Here is an 18,539-nt window from a genome sequence, read left to right as displayed (position 1 = left end):
CTACCCAATAATGTTGAATTTTGCAAAAATGTAAATATGGTAATTTACAACACTGCAACCTTACCCAATTTCAGTTTTGAAAAGCTGTTTATTCTCAGTTACTTTTTCTCAATTTCCATTTTAAAGTGAAGTTTTTGATTTGTTTAAAAAATTCATATTTTTCTAGAATCCATAACACTATACATTAATGCAGTTTAAATTTGGTACAAGATAAATAAGCTGTAAACCATAGACTCATTAAGGCTGAACCTCAACATCATCTGATCTAGTTACAGAAGTACAATAATATGGTTCAACTTAGAACTATATTATGATTGCAGCAAACTTGAGTGGTATTATTTTTAAATACTCTCCAAGATTTCTAACAATGCAGTAATAGCAGCTTACCCTAATACACTGTACAAAAATTTAGCAGTTTTCTTAATTTTGAACTTAATTGCATTAAAAATGTTATTATTTTTTACAAATATTTTTATATTTTAGTAAATATCGTTTATTTTATTTAGTATATGTTAGTTATTTAGAGTATAATTTTTATTTTACTATATATTATTTCTTATAGGGCGTATTATACGCATTTTAGAACAAATAGTTAATGGTTATTTTCAATTTTTAAAGAACTCCAAATCGCTCAACAATTTCACCTAACTAATCTCAGAGAATTCTAAATTACCTAGTTACTTATATAGTATTCAATACTTCCTCGACGTTTTTAAAGTTTTGGGAAACAACCCAAACAAACATCCAATTGCCAACTTTCAATTCAAAAGTTGAATAAAAGCATTTAGCATTTCTCATTTCAAACAAAAGTAAGCTTAATAAAATTTACTTCTTGCAATTTCCAGTTTTTTCCATCTCACAAAGTTCTGTTTTTTTCGATCAAATTTCAAACACCCTCTTCATTTATATTTGCTTTCAGCTTTTTTTGGTAACTTTCAACAATCACTTTTCCCATGTCGTTTTGCATTTTTTCCCACCTCCACTCAGCGAAAATGGCGAAAAACAATCGGTACACACGCTGCTAAATATACAATTTTAGTTTCACCATCTCTCAGAAAGAAATAGATATACATTTATATTGCGATGCATAGCTGAAGGCGAGAAATGAAAATGGCGGAGAATGACATCAATGGTAATAGAACATTATAAAATTGTCCTTTCGTCTTAACTCCATTTCTTTTCCGCCGGTAAATTTCTATTCTTCGTTATGTGGAATAAATAAAAATATTTATAAGAAGGCGAATAAGGAGGAGATGAAGAGTTTAGGCAACGCAGGTACTATTTCCTATTAGTGAAAAAGAACAAGCATGGATTTTTGCTGAACCAATGGAAAGAGTTTTCCTGTTGGTGCTCAAGGCTATTCTTTTCTAATGTTAAAGTACAGGTACGCAAATTCTAACTAGTTTCATATTTTCTATAAGAAATATGTTAATACATGTAACATTGTAGAAAATAAAAATAAATTAATAAAAATATGACAGATTAATTAAATTATAGGGTGTCTTCATTTCAAATTCATAGCATAAACAAATCAAATCGCATTAGTTTTGAAAATAGATTATTTTACTGTGAGTATGGTGAAAATAAACTTTGAAAAATGCGTTGCGATGACGTCAGAGTAAATTGTTTAGTATTTTTCATTTTTTGGTATTAACATTATCGAATATATTTTACATTACTAACTGATACTATTCTATTGCGTATTCCAAACATCATACTCGATAAACATACTCGAAATAGAATGGAAAGAACAGTTGCTAACGTTAACAAATTCCACGTTTCAACAACCAATCAGGATATAAATACCCTCACTTCGTCACTTGCATGTATCCCATTGTGGGAACGCTCTTTTAATGCTGTATCGTATAAAGTGAATAAAATTAATTGCAATGCAAACTATATAAAAATCATTAAATGAATTACCAGAAAAGAACTTTATTCGAATTACGTCAAGTATTATTTATTAAATTGCGTTGAAAGTGTATTGAAATTATTGAAAGATATTAAACTTGCACCAGATTATGCAAACATATTTTATATTCCAAAACTTTTACTTGAACAAAAACGCTTTTTCAAAATATGTTTTCCTTTTATCGATACTTTTATTCGTCAATTAAGGGAAGATTTAAATTGATGAGGAAATTTTCTGCCGTTCAAACAAATAATATTAAATATGATACAGTCTGAATGTAAGCTCTTTAAATTAATTATTTGAAAGGAGCTTTACAGTTAGAATAATTTCCAAGCAAGCAATAACTACGATTCTTCCGACGATAAAGAATCTAGCAGTCCGTTAGACCGTCGCATTTCAAAACCATCTTTCCAAAACTGAATCATACTGTCACCCACCCTCTATTCTATCCCATCATCACTGATGTTGAGTCCAATTGTCTTTTCCTTCCCCCCACCCCATATTATCATCTCAATGCTTCATTCCCCCTGCAAGATCCAAGAGGAGCTCTGGGGGCAGTTCTCCCACTTCCCAATCTTCCAGTTCCAGAAATTGCCGAATAAGCGGATTGTAGATGCCCATCGCCAAGATGCTAAGGATCGCCCAGAGGGTTTTCTCGCCAAAACATTCTGCAGTTACTGTGTTATAATATTTTGGACTCAGTTGGGGTTGTCCTGAGGCTCTGGCAAGTGATTAATCTTCTATCTGGGATGTCAGGTTGTCGTGCACTTGAGAGTCACAGAGAGTCTCATAATACTCCATCATGGTAACAAGGTCATTGAAGGATCTTGTTGTGTCTCATAAAACGAACCTCTTCATTTGCGACGCTCACTTCATGTTATTGAGTTATGGGTTGGCGAGGAAAATTGCTTGTTAAAATTGTGTAATTAGGCTTTTAAACGCCAATTCATTTAGCCGTTGTGGAAAGGAAATGTGATGGAATAGGATTCGTTGATAAAAGTTTCACTGTTATCCATTATGAACAGTGTGAAATAATAATAAATAGCCTTTTAAATTAGTAATAACTATTAAACTTTAATAATTAGACTTTTTTTGAATCTTATTCTCTGACGTCTAATTGATGTGGTGATATCAAAACTAATAAAAATATTCTAATTATTAACTGCAACTTCATACATGATGTACCCTTAATTATCTTTTATTAGTAAACAAAGAGTTAGCCGGAACAAGGAGGAACAAGTAATTCAGAACAGTGCACTGAAAAAAAAAACTATTTCTTTATTAACACGATAAATTCTTGTTTCATATAAAAAGCAGGAAAAAAAATGTAAACTTGTTTGAAGGAGATCCATGAATCACGATTTTTAAATTCGGATAATCAGAATTGATAAATATATTTCTCCTTTTATATTCATATAAAAACGCTAAGTGCTTAAAAGCAAGTTTTTCACATTAACTCTTTGTAGCTGCTTAAAGTTGCAGTTACTAAATGTGCAAAATTTGGCAAATATCGATTCATATCTCGGTGGAGCACTGATTCGCAAAGATTTGTGTTTGTTTTTTGTTGAAAGAAAAGTTTTTAACAAATTTTTTTTAATTGCATACAATTCTCTGACAAGTGTCTTAGGAAAATTTTAAAATATTTCTCGAAGTAATTTGGGAAATATTAGTTAAAAATTTAAAAAGATACTGAATGCTTTTGTAAGAGAGGATACGAGAAATCTAGAAATCGCTGCAGTTGAGTTTAGAATAGACACAGGGTTGACATGAGTTAAATCTGGAGTAATGTTGTTTTCTGAGGGAGAATTTAACGCAATTAATTTGTTTTTATTGCTTAAACATGTATCGTAGGGTAAACTAACCAGTGTAGGAACACTTAAGCTTCGCTTGCCTTTTGAAAAATCATATTAATTTCAAAATTCATAATTTTAGTTAAATGACAGTGTCAACATATTTGTTACTAATTGCAAATTATGTAAAAAAAATTGTAGAGAACTTACATAATTTTGTTTTAAAGTTTTGGAGGCTCAAATAACAAGTAGTAAGAAGACCAAGTGAAGGAACAGCTCTTACCAGTGAATGAACACCCAGTAAAGGAACACTTAATTTCGGTTATTTTTTAATGCTCTTTATGAATTTATAAGCCATACAAATATTTAAAAACAAGCCTATTCTTGAAATTATAACATATAAATACTTGGAAAATGTTAACTTTTTTTTGTAATCATGAATTGAAAATTAAAGTGTCAGCAAATTAAAACATACTGTTCATACTGGAAATCTATACCCAGTAAAGGAACATGCCTGTTCTCGCACTGTTTAGAAGTTATTTTTCGTATTTTTAACATACTTTTGATGCGGAGCATCACTAAAGGTACAAGAAAATTAAAGTTTATCTTTTATTTTCATTAACTTAGAAAAAGAAACAGTAAAGGAACACTTGTTCCTTCACTGGGTTTTCATTGTTTGGAGATCCAGTGAATAAACACCCCCTTATCTCAGTACTTTATAATGCTATAATGATTAGAAAAAGTAAAACGTAACTTCAATAACTATATTTTGAATTCTGTTTTTCACAGTGAGAAAAATATAACTATTACATTATGCGATTAATTCCACTTCAAACATATAAATACAAACACTCACCTTATTTTTTTTCCCAAAGAAACAAGGTAACAGTAACCATTAGAGCAGGAAAATCATTTTAACACTTGACTTTAAAACCTTGAATTAACCGTGTGCTTTAAAATGCTTTTACACAAACCCTTATTCCGTTTTTTCGAATGGAAATCCTTACCACACAAACTTATTTTATAATCATCATATACAGTGCACCAAAAAAAATACTTTGAACAAGTTTGATAGAGTGATCGGATCTTCGTGCTTCAGGACTCAATCTTAAAGGTTCGAGAGGATGACTTCAAATATGCTAATTGGTGCAGATGATGTTTTAAATTACGAAATGAGCCATAAAAAACTTCTTTCTCTGAATGCACATACCCTTTTTGACGAATTCGGTTTTCTGATCCCCAAAATATAGGGGGTAGCCACAATGGGGGAAATGTGGTCCCTATAGTTTAGTAAGGAGAACGATCCTATAATAAAAGTAAAAAAGTCGTATATTGAAAAATTCGATTTCTCAGAAACTGTTGGATCAATTTCTGTCAAGTTTTGTATCTTGCCACGTAAAATTAAATACTTTAACATGATGAAAAAATTTTATACTTTAACAATTCAAGACGTTTTTGGCTATTATTAAATAAAATAATAATAAATAATAAATATTCGCTGAAACTTACTGTTTGGGGCCGAATTATCTTTGGGTCAACAAATTTTATAAGAGTGTGCAAAAAATTTTCAATTTGCTTAAAATGTTTTCGAGATAAGGAGAAATAAGCAAAAAGTAAAATTAACATTAAGGAGTCCAAACTTTGGACCGCGCTCACGAAAAATTACACTGAAAAAATAAATTTTCAGAAAAAATGTGTCTATATATTTGAATTTCATCCCAAATGAAGTATTTTAAGCTTTAATGGCAATCAACACACCGTCTTGAAAATAAAAAATCAACTTTATACTATAGTTGAATAAGAATTTCTAAAAATATGCATACATTTACAAAATAGTTTAAATCCTAAATATACCTCCTTTCTCTTCTTGTAGATACCCAAATCTTTTTTTCTATCAGTTTATGAAAAAGTACATAAATTTTCAGAAAGGATTTTAGTGTTTATATATTCAACATTCATTGCATATGAGACATTAACCTTCAGTCACCATCAACACACCGTCTTGAAAATAAAAATCAACTTTATTCCATGGCTGGTCATAAATACGGTTAACTGGTGAAGGAATGAATGTTGGCGCCATTTCTCATCATGTAAACCCCAGGGAAAAGAGAGCTGGCCAGACATAGGGTGATGGTCCGTGAAGATTCTCATGCTCTTCCATAATTCATCCCAACTCCAGAAGTCGCATATGTTGGCTGAAGATATTCCTTCATCGCTTTAGGGATGCTGTTCTACTCCACCCACCAATGTTCCACTCCAAGTCTTCCTTGCTCTTCCACATCTTTTTCTTGCTCTCAAGCATCCTGATCCTCCCACCGATGAAGTGACCATCCATTATATTTGAGAGAAATATCTCTTCAACTTTTAATTTCCATGATGGATGACCGCTTGTAGAAAGTTGCCATGTGTGTGCACTTTCTGGAGCTGGAGATGGGGAAAAAATTTAATTTCTGTCTTATCACAGGTTATTTTTGTCTTGTTGAATTCGATTAACTTTGGTGCAGTGCCAGAGGTTTTAAATCAGTACGCTCAAAGCATATTTATAAACTGCTTCTGCCCTCTTTTTTTCTATTAGACTGGAGAACATTTTTCAGTATTAAACTTTGTAATGGCCTTTCATTTATGATTGCTTTTGTTATGGATTACATGTTTACACGAGTTTCTAATCTCCACAATTTATTTTCGATTTTGACATTAATTGAAATTGGTGAAAAGCATGATGAGGGATATTTTGGGAACAATGGAATATCTAGGATTAGAGAAACATATTACGACCACGCTAGAGTGAAAACACATTACTGCACATGTACATATGACATTGAATTTTTGTTTTAATTCCTATAATAAGATGGTTTTTAGAGAGAGAAAAAAAATGGTTTGAGTACACTTTTATGCTACAGATATAATGGTTATATTCTCAAAATTTAAAAAGCTATTATTTATCTAATAATTATTTAAGTATTAAAATTCGCAAAGCATTTCCAATTTTGATTGCGTTCGTTATAAATGACATGTTTACGCGATTTTCTAATCTAGACAATTTAATATGGATGTTGACATTATTGGAAATTAGAGCTTGGTAAAAAGACTTGTTGAGAAATTTTTTTTGAAAGATCTAGGATTATAGATACTAAGATCAGGCTTGGTAAAAATATATAGTTGCACATAAACATAATAATAACATTAGTTTTTTCCACTAATTCATTAAATAAGGAGGTTTTTAATGACACAGAAACGTCTTGAATATATTTTATTGCTATCGCTCTTATAGTCCATTTCCCCAAAATTTAAGAAGCAATTATTTAACTTGTAGTTATTTCAGTATTAAACATTGTAATGTATTTTCATTTATGATTGTGTTTGTTGTAAATTAAATGTTTACCCGAGTTTCTGACATGGGCAGTTTAATATGGGTTTTGACATTAGAGCTTGGTAAAAAAAAACCAAGTTAAGCGATTTTTTGGAAGCAATGAAATATCTAGTATTATAGAAATGTACTAAGGTTATGCTTTGTAAAAAAATGGAGCTGCTTAAAAACATATAATATTGGTCTTTTTCTGTTAATTAATTTAATAAGGTGGTTGTTAATCAGAAATAAACGGTTTGCAGGCATTTTGAAATTAAAATAAATGGTTTGTAGGCAAAGAATTAGTAGTTTATTAAAATTCAAAAATCTATTACTTAATCTATTATATTGCAATTTAAATATTAAATTTGGTAGTGGATTTTTCTTTATGGTTTCGTTTCTTATGAATTTCACATTTATACGTGTTTCTTTTCAGTTTTTTCTTTTTAATTTATTATTATCAATTTATTTTTTTCAATTATTTATTTTTTATTACTCACACATTAATGAAAGAACTTGGGAAGAAAGAGCTTGTCAAGTAATATTTCGAAGAAACTCAAATATCTGGAGTAATGTTCAATGCATAACTATATAAAATTGACTTATTTTGAGATTTCATTAAGAAAATCGTAAAAAGTTTTTCAAGCATTTGATGGCTACTACAGGTTGTAAAGTTTGTTTTCTCGAATGCAGAAAAGCTGTCTCTTAACATGATTTTGCAAAGTCTTCAAATTTTTATTTAACTTTGTTCAGAAGTAATACTGTGTCACAATGTTTTGTGACATAAAACTAATCAATTATTGTTAGCTTTAATTTTTTAAATACATCCTATTAGGTAGGTTTTTTGCTACGCTATCTAAAAATATGTTATTTTATAATAAAAAAATTTCCATATCCATATGAATATTTTTTGTTCAATCACACTAACATAATTAGTTTTGTAGTTATTAGCTTCGTTTTTGATAGCTCTCAAACTGCGAAAAGCTTATAAATGAAAGAGAAATCGATATAATTAACTTGAAAAGAGACAGAATAATGAATGCAAATTTTTTTTCATAAAAGGGGGGTAAGTAGTTGGGGTTATATTAGTTTGGGCATAATCAGATAATCAGACCATAAACAGATCTGTGATTGTTTTCTCGGCAAATCAGATAATTGGTGAATATACATGTTAAATAACATGTTTTCTCCAACTTGCGAATTCAGTGAAAATGTTTTATTCCAAAAGTGTCATTCTTTAAGAAAAGGGTTTTTCAACTTATCAAGCGAAGGCTCAAAACAAACTGATAGGTTTGCTTTTAGATAGGTTTGAATATTTTCCAAAATGATTTTTCTAAATATTCATAATTAAGTAAAATTCCACATGATTTCAGATTTTAACAAGGAATAAGAACTATTTAAGCAGGAAGTTTATGAAACAGAAACGAGGAAATAAAAGGATACATAATAATAATAATATGAAATAATAATATATAATATATAATAATATATAATAATAATAATATAATAATATATAATAATAAATAATAATAATATGCTTGATAAACTAAATAACAGGAAAAATGTTGGTTTCATGTAATATTAAGATTGAGAAGCAAATCTTTGTAAAATCAACAAGAACAATGAGAAACTATATAATAATAATATCAGCAATAAAAAATAATAGTAATATTATAATCGAGTGCGTTGTGAAACTAAGTAATAAAAGATTTGATAAACGAAATAATCATGGAACTGAAAAATGAAATGATAATATAATTAGTTAATTAAATAAGAAATCCATTAACTAAATTTCCTGTTTAACATAAAAAGTTATCAAAATTAAAATTAAAATTCAAAGTTAATTTTTTTAGTTAATTTTTTTTAAAATTCAGTTTCAAGTTAATTAACTTTTTAGTTTAGTTAAAAAAAATTGATTTTTTTAAAATTATAATTTTAACATATTTTTTAAAATAAAAATTAAAATTTAATTTAAATTTTATATTTAATTTAAATTTTATATTTAATTTCATTTAATTATTTCAATTGTTAATTTTATTTTATTTTATTTAAATTTTTAATTATTTAAATTAATTGAAAAACTTTCGAATCATTTCACTTTGAAAGGTTTTGTGATTCTAGTTTGGGTCACATCTCAAATTTCCCTGCCTTAACAAATTTGGATCTGAAATTTTAAACCAACTTGCAAATGAAAATTAAATAGTTAAAAGAAATACTTCATAATATTTGAAATAATATTTTTTATAATAGGGTTTCGATTAATTACAGAGAGCTAATTATTTGTGGTGCGTACGGGATGATAATCACATAATCACATCCTCTTATATCTGTGACTGATTTTTCAACTTCTAATTGGGTACTTCAAATTGGAGAAGAAGTGTAGTTATTATGCCTAGCCATTTGATTTAAATCAGATTTTATTGGATTTAGTGACGACGTGTGTTCAGGATATGATTAGATTCTGGCCCTAAAATGTCCCGATTTACTCACGATGACGTCACGTGCAAGTATCCAATTATCGCACTTAACACAGAAATTTAAGTTGTTAATATTCTTTATAGGTTTCTGAAGTATGAGCGAATCCTACATATCCGTCGTCACTGAAGAACCAATCACGTGTGGTACTTTATTAGGGCCTTTGCCTCTTACTTCTGGATCTCCAGACTCCTTGGCTGTTCTCACTTGGCGTTGTGTCGATAAGCTACCACCTTCCAAGCAAGCTCTGAAGGTATAAACAAATTTATATTTATGTTGCATTGACTTCATGGAGGGATATCTGCAATTAGTTATTCTAAATTATGTAATGTATGACCAAAAGTAACCAGAGCATGTAAAAGGTAGATAACAGGTTATCGGATGTTTGTTAAACCTAAGCAACCTAGCTTGGAAAACAATAATAGGAGAAGGATTTGGAGCTTTAAATGTAAAAAATTCCGGATCAAATTTCGGTTATAAAAAAAACAGCACACAGGGTGCCGGTATTTTTTACCGTAAAATCTATTTTTACCGGAAGATGTTGTGGAGCAAAAAAATCTGATATACAGTAATCTTTACAGCAATAATTACCGTAAAATCAATGAATAACTATAAATAAATACATACTACTCTAAAAATTACGGTATAATATTTCACGGTAAAAATGGATTTTGGATTTTGCGGATCATACTCCCAAAGTGTCGGTACTTTATACCGTAATTTGCTCCCATTGAGCAACTACGTTCTACACTTCTACACAATATTGTTCAAACACTTTATAGGTGTAGCAAATGTAAACGATACTTTAGTCTTACGTTCCAGCATTTCAAACAGTACCGTCTAAATGTATTAAATATATTTATGAAAATATTTGAATTAATTATAATCAATTTTTAACAGATAAATATAAGAGATCAAGCCAACGTTCGAGGGATAATAAAGACACCTTCTTGGTTAGCCCACATACTTCCAGCAAGGAACCCAGAAGAGCAGACTCTTGAAATTGTTGTCAAAGGTGGCCAATTGTACTTCCGGTCACTGCGTGATATCACAGAAGGACAGGAGCTCCGAGCTTGGTTTGGTCAAGATCTTGCTGACATTTTGAAGTTACCAATGATTCCTCCCAATGTTGTCGAAGGTAATACAACAAATTTGTTTTATTTCATTAATAAGCCGTAACTCATAAGTTTTGGGACATCCATCTCTTTAGTACCGTCAATGCCTTTCATAGAATGCCTAACTCTTGTATAGAATGCCTGAAATTGACCTGCAAATTGAATATATTGAATATATTTTGAAGGACTTTATACGAATTAAGTACAATTTCACATGTTTTAAGTATGATACACAATGAACAATTGTTTTTGAAATATATTTCAAACACGAACCTGTGATCTTTACAGAATCATTAAACATGATAACTAACAATTTGATTTCTGGCTTTTACATACAATAACACCTTATACCATACACTTAGCAGAATTATTGAGTTAAAAGATATGGTTTTAATATATTACTTTCCGAAACATTTTTGGATTCTACTTTTATTTTTAGTTAATTAAATATTTTAATGATCAGACTCGTGAGTTTTATACAGACTTACGATTATTTTTCAATCACAATTTTCTTGAAGAAAAAAAAATTTGAATCTGAAACATGTTTAAGCATTCTATAAAAAAATATATATTTTATAATTTTACATGGAGACACACCTCATCCAATACTAATACTTTACTAAAAAAATAATAATAATAATTAAATCAATAATTAATATTATTATTAATTGAATTTATATAAATAAACAGAATGAAAAAAAAATTGTGATCGCCGCAAGGCGATCACAAGTGACACATTCGCAAAATGGTTGTTTCCTAATTTTTTTTTTGGAAAAGCAACTTTATTGTGTTTTTATCTTGGACATCTTTAACTGTTAATCCCGAACTACTCGGTACACAATTTCGCAAACATATTTGAATGCAGCTCAGACACATTCTCTGTAAATAGACATTCAACAGCCAATCGAGATCAATATTAGCATTTTGGGATTGGTACAATGGGGTTTGAAGGAGATTGTAAGCTGCATCATACACTCGTTTCGGATTCACAAGTTCATACCTGAAATATAATTTGAAAGCTAGGCTTTTTTTCAATTTTACATGGATAGTGAATGAATCATTTGTATTGCGTGGAGGACAGTCTATGGTCTTGTGCAAGTCATTGGGAGCGTTGACAATGAATGCTTTTATTCCTAACTGATGATCAACACCCGTTCTCGTATTTGCAAGAAAGGGGCTTGGAGAGCCACCATTCGCTCTCCGGTGGAGTTCAATTCTCTCATCTACTTTGGTACTTTTGTGAGGGACGGGCTTCATGCTTGCGTTTGCGAACGGAATACTTTCGTTTTTCCATTTGCGTGTAACGCTTAAGGTATTCCCGTCTACGTTCTTTGGCTTTGGCTCTTTCAGCCTCGGTAAGTTTAGGCCTTGGCAACGTTTTTTTCTTGCTTCAACTCTAACTTTTGAGACCGTGTCAATCAGTTTGGTCCCTCTTTATTTGTGGTATTCACCTGACTTAGTATTACAAATGATCTAGTTTGAACTGTAGATTATAATTTCTGAGTCTAAATTAAAACAATAAAAACAAAAATATCGTTCAAATGATGAAATTCTCTTTTATTCATAACTCAAGAAGCATTTATGGAATCTCTTTGGTACCATAACTCAAAATTAAACTTACCAACTTAATGCATTACAAAATTAAAAGTAAAAAAAAAAAATTCTAGCAAAATTATCAAACAGCAGCGGTTGCTATAGCAAAGCATGCTCACTGATTATTAATACTCTTGATTATTGTAGTTGAAAAATGTGAGGACGCCACCAAATCCAAACCAAGATCGATTTTGCCAAATGAGTAATAAAATAAAAAAATGAAGATAAAACGTGATTTGCAAGCAGAGTTCAGATTTTTTATTCAGTTTATGCGTTCCATAAAATGCCATAGAAAAGCATAAGTTAAATGGAATTTTTTTTCCTTGGTGGTATCTTAAAATGTAATAAATTTATTGTGATGTAAATTCTTCGTTGGGAAATCTCAACTAATAAAAGATATTGTAATTTATGGAGCAATTGCAAAAATTTTCAGTAAATTAGATTTTTTAGTTTAAAGTTTATAAAATTCCAGAAACTATAATTTAATAGTTTAATACATTTTTCTATGACCATAGTTCTTCCAGTTTATTTTTTTAATTTAAGGATTTCTAATCTACGTATTTAATTTTAATATATAAGTAATTTGTAAAACTATAGTCTTCACGAAGAAATATTTTTAAACTAAAAATCAACTAATTTTTTTTAGAAAAAAATATAACTATCTATATGTAAACTCATGTTTAATTTTCTTTCAGGGGAAAAACGATTTGAGTGTATGCTTTGTCAAGAAAGATTTGAGAATCCATTTCCTGTCGTAGCTCATTTAATGTACCGCTGCAGACGGAAAGATCACGGAATGGTGAATGTGCAGACTTCCTTGAAAAAGAAAAATGGCGGAAGGGTCAAAAATTTCAATATAGCTACTCTCACTGACATGAATGAGGGAGATAATGCATCCCAAGAAAAACCTTTGAGTCCTCCATCTCCAAGCTCCACTCCTATAGATGTTGTAAAAACTACACCGGAACAAACCTCTGATTTTCACGCTGAAAACAACAAGAAAAGGAGAAGAAGGCTAAATAGTTTAGAAGACTTAACCAGCTCTCCCAAAAAGTTTCGGTTAAGTGAAGAATGTGAAAATGAATACACGAAAACCTCGGAAGCTAAAGTTACTAATGCAGCAAAGTCACAAAATGGCATTTTCAAACCAAACACTACACCAAACCAAACGGCTTACGACTCATTAGTTTATTCTAATTCTGATACGATCCCGAGTGAAACAAATGGAACCAGTGCTTTTAAGAAGGTAGATAAATCAAATTCTGGTATTCATCCCAGCATGTCTTCTTTTCCCGGTTTATTTCCAGGATCCCTGGATCCTCGTGAGTTGCTGTTTCATGCAGGAGCCAACAACTTTGCTCCATTTCCATATCCTCTAAATCCGGTTACTACTAGTACCTCCTATGGAGGAATCTCACCTTCACAAAATGCTATCAGCCCATCTAGTTTGGCCAATTCTTCTTTAGACAATAGCGTAACAAGCGCTTTCTCGCCAAATATGAAACACCCAGCTGGAAATATCCATCAGCAGCTGAAAATGGCTGAAGAATTTAAAATCATGCGAAAGATACCAAATCTAACTGAAAATGGCTATGAACTAAATGGTCTAATACCATCAACTATCAGTGACCCCAGAATGCCAAGTATGCCAACTACAATGCATTATGGTCCTAAATCTCGAGCAGTCGATAACTTTGGCGGAGTCAAAACTTACCCGACGCCACTTTTGCCGTTTTTGTCACCATCTCTTGCCGCGTTATCTTTCCCGACGCAAAACTGGTGTGCTAAGTGCAATGCATCGTTTCGTATGACTAGTGATTTGGTTTATCACATGCGTTCGCACCACAAGAGGGAAACAGATCCTCAGAAACTAAAACGCGAGGAAAAGTTGAGATGTCATATTTGCAATGAAACTTTCAGAGAACGTCATCACTTGACAAGGCATATGACGTCGCACCAATAAAAACTTTTGCTGCATAATAATTTGTTAGCTTAACTGTGACATAAGAAATAAAAAAAAACGGTCCTTGTCATCTAAATTGGTGGATTTAAAGAACACTTAACCAATGTTGTCGCGTTTATGCTTTGAACCTGACTGAACACTATCTGTAGAAAAGAATATGATATTTAAGATTTGTTAAAGAAATGCCGATTAGTATTTCGACCTTATATCAGCCACGGTATTGGCAGAATGACTAAATATTGGCGTATTAGACAGAGATAAATCAAACAATATTATACAGTCATTACTGAAGCTCTTTATAAAACGTATTGGCACTGGACTTAATGCGGAAATTTTGTGATTGTGAAAGAAAAATAAAAAGTGCTAAGATGCGTAATAATTTTAAGAAATGTCTGAATGGTGTTAATTTCTCTTTCCAGCGTTGTTCAAATCAAATTAAAATATACATTTACGTGGACTTATTTACTTTTTTGACTCATCATGACTTAGTTTTTCCAAAATCCTGTACACCATTAAATCATTTTCCAAATTTATTTCTATACTTTTTTTTTGTAAAAAATATGCCATAATTTTGTGATATATGTGTACATAGTTACGGCAACTTGCAATATTTACTATATATGCGGCAGTTTCCCAAATTGTGATTAAATTATCAATTTTTGAATGATTTTTCATCTATAACGCTTTATTTATTTAATAACCAATAGATTAAGATTAAAATGCTTAAAGCTATGTTCTAGTGGCTGATGATATATATATATATATATATATATATATACAAGTTAATATATAGAATATATATATACAAGTATATATATATATATATACAAGTTAAAGAAACACATTATTTCTTTGTTACATCACATCTAATATCTTAATTTGTTTTGTTTTTTTATTCTTCAAAATATTATTTACGTTAAAGTTTGCCATTCATTAAACTTTTGATTGAGATAGTTATTTGTGATATTTTTTAAGGTTTTATGTTCATTTTTCTGGTTATAATTCGTTATTTATTAAGTTTGTTAATAGTCCATTGTCAGTTTCAACTTATTCATTGTATTCATTTCCTGAAGACTATGATTTAAGGTTAAGAAAGTTGAAGTTAAAAAAAGATTCCTCCTTCTCTTTTAGCTAATATTTAGTTGATTGCAACATTAATATATTTTAATTGTTTTTCTGTATTAAAAAATATTCTTAAACTGATTATGCAAAGGAAATTAGTTTGATATATGTACGTTATTCATGAATTCATACATTTTGTTAAAGATTTGCTAAATAACTATTTAAAAATGCCGCTCTGTTGTTATATTTCAGAATAATTTATGTGTGTACATATATAATTCTCTATCTTAAAATGGAGAAAAATTAAGATGTATATAATGTAAAGATGAATGTTACATGTTATACGTTACAAATAAACTTTGATGTCTAAATATTTTTAAGTCGTTATTTTCTTGTTATTAAAAAATTATTTTAAACCAATATTTCATATTAAATTAGATTATTCAAAGTGGTCTTACACTTTTATATTAAGTTATTATAATCAACAAATACAAAGCACATTTGGAAATTTTTAATTCCGTAAACTTCGAATGCATTTTCGGAAATGTGTTATAAGGTAATCTTTAGTTGATTTCTAGAAGGCTACTGACACTTCTTGCTTTTCTCGCCAAACCTCATGATTACTTCTCAGTAGCATCATGAAACAGCAATTAAATAGAAAAACGAAATTATTTAATCTTTAATCTCCAAATTATTTCATGAAAGTAACAAGCCTCTAAGAGATGCTCTCTTTCGATTCACTGACTTAATGATCACTAACCTAAGTACGTAACCACAACTATGTAAATTTAGTGAAAATTAAAATGTAAAGTATGTAATGTAATTATGCATATTTCTTACAATGCGATTACAGAAATCATAGTGAAACTATATTTGAAAACTCTTTTTAAAAGAAAAATATTAGAACAGAAGAATCTATAATATGTAGATCTAATACGAATAAATAGACATAATTTAATTCGAGAAAGAAACAGGAGATATAATTACAGTGAGCATAAGAAATGGCTCCTATTTCTCTTTAATTGGGTATACTATAGCCTACGTCACAGGTCGTGTTATTCCTACTAAATTTAACTAGTAAACAGCATTTTCTGCGAACCTGATTTCTAGCAACAAGTAAACATTAAATGAAGTGTGTTGTTATAAGTCGCTACTCGGCAGGTTGAAATTGTATTAGTATAGTTCTTTTTGAAATAATTTATTTTGTTGTTTTATCTAAGTTTATGAATTTAGTAAACATATTTAAAACTCAGCTTATTAATTAAACTAAAAGGTAAATGTTATTCCTAGTAAAATTTTCGAAGTGGAAGTAGTTGTGTTTTTTTCATATTATACCCAATTGGGTATAATATAGCCTACGTCACAGGTTGTGTTGTTCCTACTAAATTTAACCCATGAACGGCATTTTCTGCGAGCCTAACTTCAAGCCACAAATAAACAAACGAAGTGTTCGATCGTTTAAATAGCTGCTCGCCAGATTTTATTGCATTATAAAAAAAAGTTATCGAAACTAAATACAACTAAATAAACAACAACAACTAAAACAAATAACAACAACTACTAATAACAATAACTAAATAAACAACAACTAAATTCCATTCGTTTAGCATTGCGTCATATGTTGTTCCTACTAAATCGAAGTAGTTGTGTTTTTTTCATATTATACCCAATTAAGATTTTTATCTTTTTTTTTAAAATTACTATGATTATTAAGATTTATTTGTGGCAACACGTTCTCTCTTGTTACCTTTGACATCAAATCAATAGCGCACTTATGAAGCCTCGAGAAATAAATAAATTTTCTTACAACTATTGATAAATGACATAAAGCTACACAGCCTTGAAAAAAAGTAAATAAGTTTCGAATAAATCTAAATTTGGAAAAGAATGCTCGATATTAATTTCAATAACGAATCTAGCTCTTGTAGAACTTCCAATTTCTGTTATAAAGCTGCATTTTATTTATTTTTTCTTCTTTTTTTTTGCTGAAAGCTGCATTTGCGGTATTTTTACTACAATTTAATAGTCAATAATTCTCGATTTAAATTTTTGATTCTATTGTACTCAGAGCATGTTGTTATATATACCTTCAAAATTTCCCGTTTCAAAGTATTATGCGTTATAAGTTTCCTGCGATATAAAGTGCTTCTGCGTCATAAAACAAAATATAAAGTAAAGTTGAACATACAAAACAAAAATGGCGTCGCTCACGAATGTTTATAAATATAGTGTGATAATAATTCAAAGCATCTTTCGCATTTTTTTGCTCAATGCAAATCAACAGCAGTTATTTTACCTTTTTACTCAAAAATTATTAAATTGATAATTAATAAAATGATTGATATTTTGCAACGCTACCTCTCGGTAACAGCATTAAAAGAATAATGGAGTATTTCTTCTCTATTCTCTTCTCGCTTAAAGATGAAAGCATTTTTCTACTAAATTATCGAATTGTATTTGAGTATTTGGAGACTGTATCACATAGCATACACTTTAGGGTAATCCTAGTCATAATTATGTTTTAATGCTGCAAAAGTAAAAATTAGTGATAATTTTTTTTTAAAATTTTATTTACGGAATATTTCTTGTTTGGATGTTAAATTATTTTTGTTTAGCTGATGAGAAACAAAAGCAGAGTTAATTAGTAATGAAATAGTTGTCAGAATATAGTTTACTTGCATATTTACCATTCTTTAAATGTTTTGAGAAGAATCTATTTTAATTTTATTGAAGTTTCATTTTTAATTAAAATTTTTCTCGTTAGAAAATGGTTAAAAAAAATTGTTGGATGATTAAAAATGCAGCAATGAACTAAAATAAAAAGTGAATTATTTTTATTAATTTTAATTAACTCCTCTCGTTACTTCTCTATTTTTATCAGCTTTATATAGTGCTGCCATCTTTACCTAAAAGCTGAATATAACTTTTAGTTTTGCATTTACACTCTAAACATAGATGGCAGCACTAAGACCTTAATCTTAAATTACACATTTAAGACACAGGAAGAATTTTCTACCAACATTAAAATATATATATATTAGTTATTTTTTATATATATATATTAGTTATTTTATGTATTTTATTAGTTATTTTTTCATGTTGTTTGAAATATAATTTATTTATTTATTTGAATCATTCACTTACCTTTTTCTGAAAGAGAATTTTATGATTTTAAGAAGAAAGGACAAGGATTTGTTGTGTAAATTGTTTCATGAATACTGCGAATTTCTCCGGATTAAAACAAAATATCAGAAGAGTAAATTTTGTTCATTATATTATTTAA

At 29.5% G+C, this 18,539-nt stretch overlaps 1 protein-coding gene across 2 annotated transcripts in view; it reads left to right on the top strand.

Moving 5' to 3' along the window:
- LOC107445427 (zinc finger protein 488) overlaps positions 1-14,554 on the top strand; it is a 110,919-nt gene extending 96,365 nt beyond the window's left edge. For both annotated transcript variants that reach the window (XM_071178836.2, XM_016059816.4), the window contains 3 exons: positions 9,610-9,776; positions 10,424-10,661; positions 12,927-14,554. In XM_071178836.2, coding sequence (XP_071034937.2) covers positions 9,621-9,776; positions 10,424-10,661; positions 12,927-14,194 — 1,662 coding nt within the window. In that variant the 5' untranslated portion in view covers positions 9,610-9,620 and the 3' untranslated portion in view covers positions 14,195-14,554. The remainder of the gene's footprint in view (positions 1-9,609; positions 9,777-10,423; positions 10,662-12,926) is intronic.
- The last annotated feature ends 3,985 nt before the right edge of the window (positions 14,555-18,539 follow it).

The sequence above is a fragment of the Parasteatoda tepidariorum genome, chromosome 6 (genome assembly GCF_982258835.1).
Source record: "Parasteatoda tepidariorum strain Cologne lab strain chromosome 6, Ptep-v5.0, whole genome shotgun sequence".
NCBI classification, from domain to species: Eukaryota; Metazoa; Arthropoda; class Arachnida; order Araneae; family Theridiidae; genus Parasteatoda; species Parasteatoda tepidariorum.
Note: the sequence above shows the minus strand (reverse complement) of the source record. Positions and strands in the feature narration are given on the sequence as shown.